General features: G+C 46.3%; 1 protein-coding gene across 1 annotated transcript; it reads left to right on the top strand.

The window, feature by feature from the left end:
• The first annotated feature begins 1,081 nt into the window (after positions 1-1,081).
• Positions 1,082-2,665, top strand: LOC148208661 (uncharacterized). Its single transcript, XM_088119143.1, has 3 exons — positions 1,082-1,553; positions 1,664-2,481; positions 2,546-2,665. Exons 1-3 carry the CDS (start codon positions 1,082-1,084, stop codon positions 2,663-2,665), a joined length of 1,410 nt encoding a protein of 469 aa, XP_087975269.1.
• Positions 2,666-3,625: the final 960 nt, after the last annotated feature.

Raw genomic sequence — 3,625 nt, forward strand, 5'->3', positions numbered from 1 at the left:
GAAGGTTCATTCTCAGGTTTCTCCTCTTGTGAGTTTTGGTATGAATGTTCGTGCTTTGAAGCCTGTGTTGCGTCGTTTCGGTCATCATATTGATACTATCCAGAAGGGTGTGCAGGAGGCGCGTGCTCGTATGCTTGCTGCTCAGGCTTTACTTTTGAGTGACCCTTCTTCGATAGGTGCTCAAGAGGAGGAGAGGGTCGCCTCTCGTGATTTCTGGGACTGGGCTGTGATGGAGGAGGCTTCGTTGCGACAGAAGTCCCGGGTCCGGTGGCTTTCTTTGGGAGACCAGAACTCTGCTTTTTTCCACCGTAGTGTTCGTGGCCGGACTGTTCTTAATGGTCTTGCCTCTTTGACTGATGATGCAGGTCTGGTTGTTACTGATCGCGCTGAGATTGCTACGGCTGACGGTTGGTTTTTATCGTCGCTTGTTAGGGTCTGAGTGTGTAGCTTATCGTGATCTTACTGCTCGTCTGGCTGCTATTGTGGATTTTGTGTGGCCTCCTGAGTGTGGGGTGGAGTTGTGTCGTCCTGTTACTTCTCTGGAGGTGCGGGAGGTGTTGTTTTCGATGAATATTGGTAAGGCTCCTGGTCCAGATGGGTTCTCAGTGGGCTTCTTTAAGGCGGCTTGGAGTGTTGTGGGTGATGACTTTTGTAAGGCGGTGTTGCATTTCTTTGCTACTTCCTATTTGCCTTCTGGGGTTAATGCTACAGCGCTTACTTTGATTCCTAAGATCCCCAATCCTTCGGGGTTAGGGGATTTTCGCCTTATCTCATGTTGTAATGTGTTGTATAAGTGCATTACGAAGCTTTTAGCTAACCGATTGAAAGTCTGGCTCCCTAGGTTTATTAGTCAGAATCAATCTGCTTTTGTGCCTGGACGTCGTATTGTGGACAATATTTTGCTTTGTCAGGAGCTTGTTGGAGGGTATCATCTTAATAAAGGTATCCCTCGTTGTGTGCTTAAGGTGGATCTTTAGAAGGCGTATGACTCGGTGCGTTGGGATTTCCTGTTTGGCCTGTTATTGGCCATGGGACCCCGGTTCGGTTTGTTAATTGGATCCGGGCTTGTGTTACGTCTCCTATGTTCGCCATTTCTCTGAATGGTTCGCATGATGGTTATTTTCCTGGTCGTTGTGGTTTACGTCAAGGGGATCCTCTTTCCCCTTATCTTTTTGTCATGGTCATGGAAGTGTTGTCGCGTATGCTTACTCGAACTCCGGCGGGGTTTCGATATCATCCGAGGTGTGATCGAATTGGTTTGACTCACTTGTGTTTTGCGAATGACTTGATGATCTTTTCGAATGGGGATGTTGGTTCTCTTTCATTTATTCGGGCTTCTTTGGTGGAGTTTGAGGCGTTGTCGGGTCTTGTTGCTAATAATCATAAGAGCTCTTCTTTTGGGGTCGGTCTTCCTCCTGAGGAGGTGCAGGGGTTGGCTTCTTTCTTGGGGTTTTCGGTGGAAACTCTCCCAGTGCGGTATCTTGGCGTTCCGCTCCTTTCTCGTCGGTTGTCTTTTCGAGATTGTAAGCCTTTGTTGGAGAAGATAAGTGCTAGTATTCGGAGTTGGTCGGCTCGGTGCTTTCTTTTGCTGGTCGTTTGCAGCTCATTCGCTCGGTGCTTCAGAGTTTCCAGGTTTACTGGGCCAGTGTCTTTGTTCTTCCAGCCCGGGTGGTGCATGAGGTGGAGCGTCTACTTCGCTCGTTTTTGTGGAAGGGCTGTGAGGGTGGGTCCTCTGGGGCGAATGTGGCTTGGGCTGAGGTCTGTCTTCCTCTTGAGGAGGGGGGGACTGGGTGTTCGCCACTCGGCCTCGTGGGTCGCTTGGGTGGAGGCTTATGCTCTACGGGGCACTTGTATTTGGACTGTCCGACCTTCGTCTCGATTTTCTTGGTGTTGCGGGATATTCTGGGTGTCCGGGATTCTCTTCGTCCTCTGGTTCGTACTGTTCTTGGGGATGGTCGGCTTTGTTTTGTGTGGCACGATCCCTGGTTGCCGGGGGGTCCGATTCACCTGAGGTGTGGGGATCGGGTTACCTATGATGCTGCTAGCTCTTCTATGGCTAAGGTTGCTGACTTTTTGCTTCCTGATGGTTCTTGGAGGTGGCCTCGTGTTTCGGTGGATCTTCTTGAGCTTCTCCCGGAGGTGTTGTCGGTGCGAGTTGTGGTTGGTCAGGAGGATCGCCTTGTTTGGACTCCCGCGGTGTCTGGCCTTTTTTCGGTCTCTAGTGCTTCGGGGGTTCTTCGTCCTCGTCGTCCCCCTGTTCCTTATTTTTCCTTGTTATGGTTTGGTGGGAATATCCCTAAACATTCATTTATTTCTTGGTTGGCAATTCGTGATCGCCTATCTACGCATGATCGTCTTTGCCAGTGGAATGCGTTGGTGCCTGCTACTTGTGTTTTTTGTGCTGGTTTGGAGTCTCGGGATCATCTGTTTTTTGATTGCCCTTATAGTCGAGCAGTTTGGGGTGGTATGATTTCTGGGCAGGTTTGTCTCATCGGGTTTCATATTGGTCTACTGAGCTTACTTGGATTTGTCGTGTTAATGCTAGGTCGTCTACTCAGCGGCATGTGTGGCGGTTAGCTTGGACTTCGACTGTCTCTCTCCTTTGGCGGGAGCGAAACCTTCGTATTCATGGTGGTCAGAGGCGCTCGTCGTTTGTGCTCCTTAGGGTTATTAAAGCAGAGGTGTATTTTCGTTGCACTACTTGGCCAGGGAGTTGTTGTAGGAGCTCTGAGCCCATGTTCTTAACACTCACATCATTCATTATGGACGGGATTGCAATTTATTTTGTTAAACTCTCCATGTTCTTAACCTTTTCATTTGCTTGTCTTTCCATTTATTGAAGTGATGTCTTTTCATTTGCATGCCTTTTCATTTCTTTTGAGTTATGTCTTTTCATTTACAAGTCTTTTCATTTCTTGTAAGTTACAAGTCTTTTCATTTGCTTAAGACTTTTCATATGGCTTGCTAGGATGGCTATATATAGCCTTGAGATGTCTTGTTGTAAACACAATTTCAAGTAAATGAAAAGTGAGTTTTCTCATTAGCTTGGTTGAGAGCTTTATCTCCCATTTCTTGTGCAATTTCTTGTGTCCTTAGAATTTGCATGTTATGATCATTCAAGCGGTGTTGATCATACCTCTTGTGGAGTGATTCGAATCACGAGTTTTCTCTATTCTTGGTATTGATCATCAAGGTAATCTGTTCTTAAACTTTTCTTTTGGTTGATTCCATACTTGTTTTTCGGGGTTTTTGGGATTGAGTTCTATGAGTCTTGTTCGTTAGCAAGGTTCTTAGATCCAAATCTCAAGGGTTTCTTAACATTTTGGTATCAAAGATTTGGATCTAAGAACCTTGCTAACGAACAAGACCCATAGAACTCAATCCCAAAAACCCCGAAAACAAGTATGGAATCAACCCAAGGAAAAGTTTAAGAACGGATTACCTTGATGATCAAAATCAAGAGTAGAGAAAACTCGTTTCTAAACTCGTGATTCGAATCACTCCACAAGAGGTATGATCAACACCGCTTGAATGATCCTAACATGCAAATTCTAAAGACACAAGAAATTCCACAAGAAATGGGAGATAAAGCTCTCAACCAAGCTAATAAGAAAACTCACTTTTA

This window comes from Momordica charantia (genome assembly GCF_013281855.1).
Source record: "Momordica charantia cultivar OHB3-1 chromosome 10 unlocalized genomic scaffold, Mcharantia_2.0 BLBB01000010.1, whole genome shotgun sequence".
Classification (NCBI taxonomy): Eukaryota; Viridiplantae; Streptophyta; class Magnoliopsida; order Cucurbitales; family Cucurbitaceae; genus Momordica; species Momordica charantia.

Excerpts from the sequence above, each read along its gene's own strand:
- LOC148208661 (XM_088119143.1), top strand. The coding sequence starts at position 1,082 with ATGTTCGCCATTTCTCTGAATGGTTCGCATGATGGTTATTTTCCTGGT. Across the intron at positions 1,554-1,663 it reads GTTGGAGAAGATAAGTGCTA|CCCGGGTGGTGCATGAGGTG; the intron begins GTATTCGGAGTT and ends TTGTTCTTCCAG. Across the intron at positions 2,482-2,545 it reads GTGGTATGATTTCTGGGCAG|GTCGTCTACTCAGCGGCATG; the intron begins GTTTGTCTCATC and ends TGTTAATGCTAG.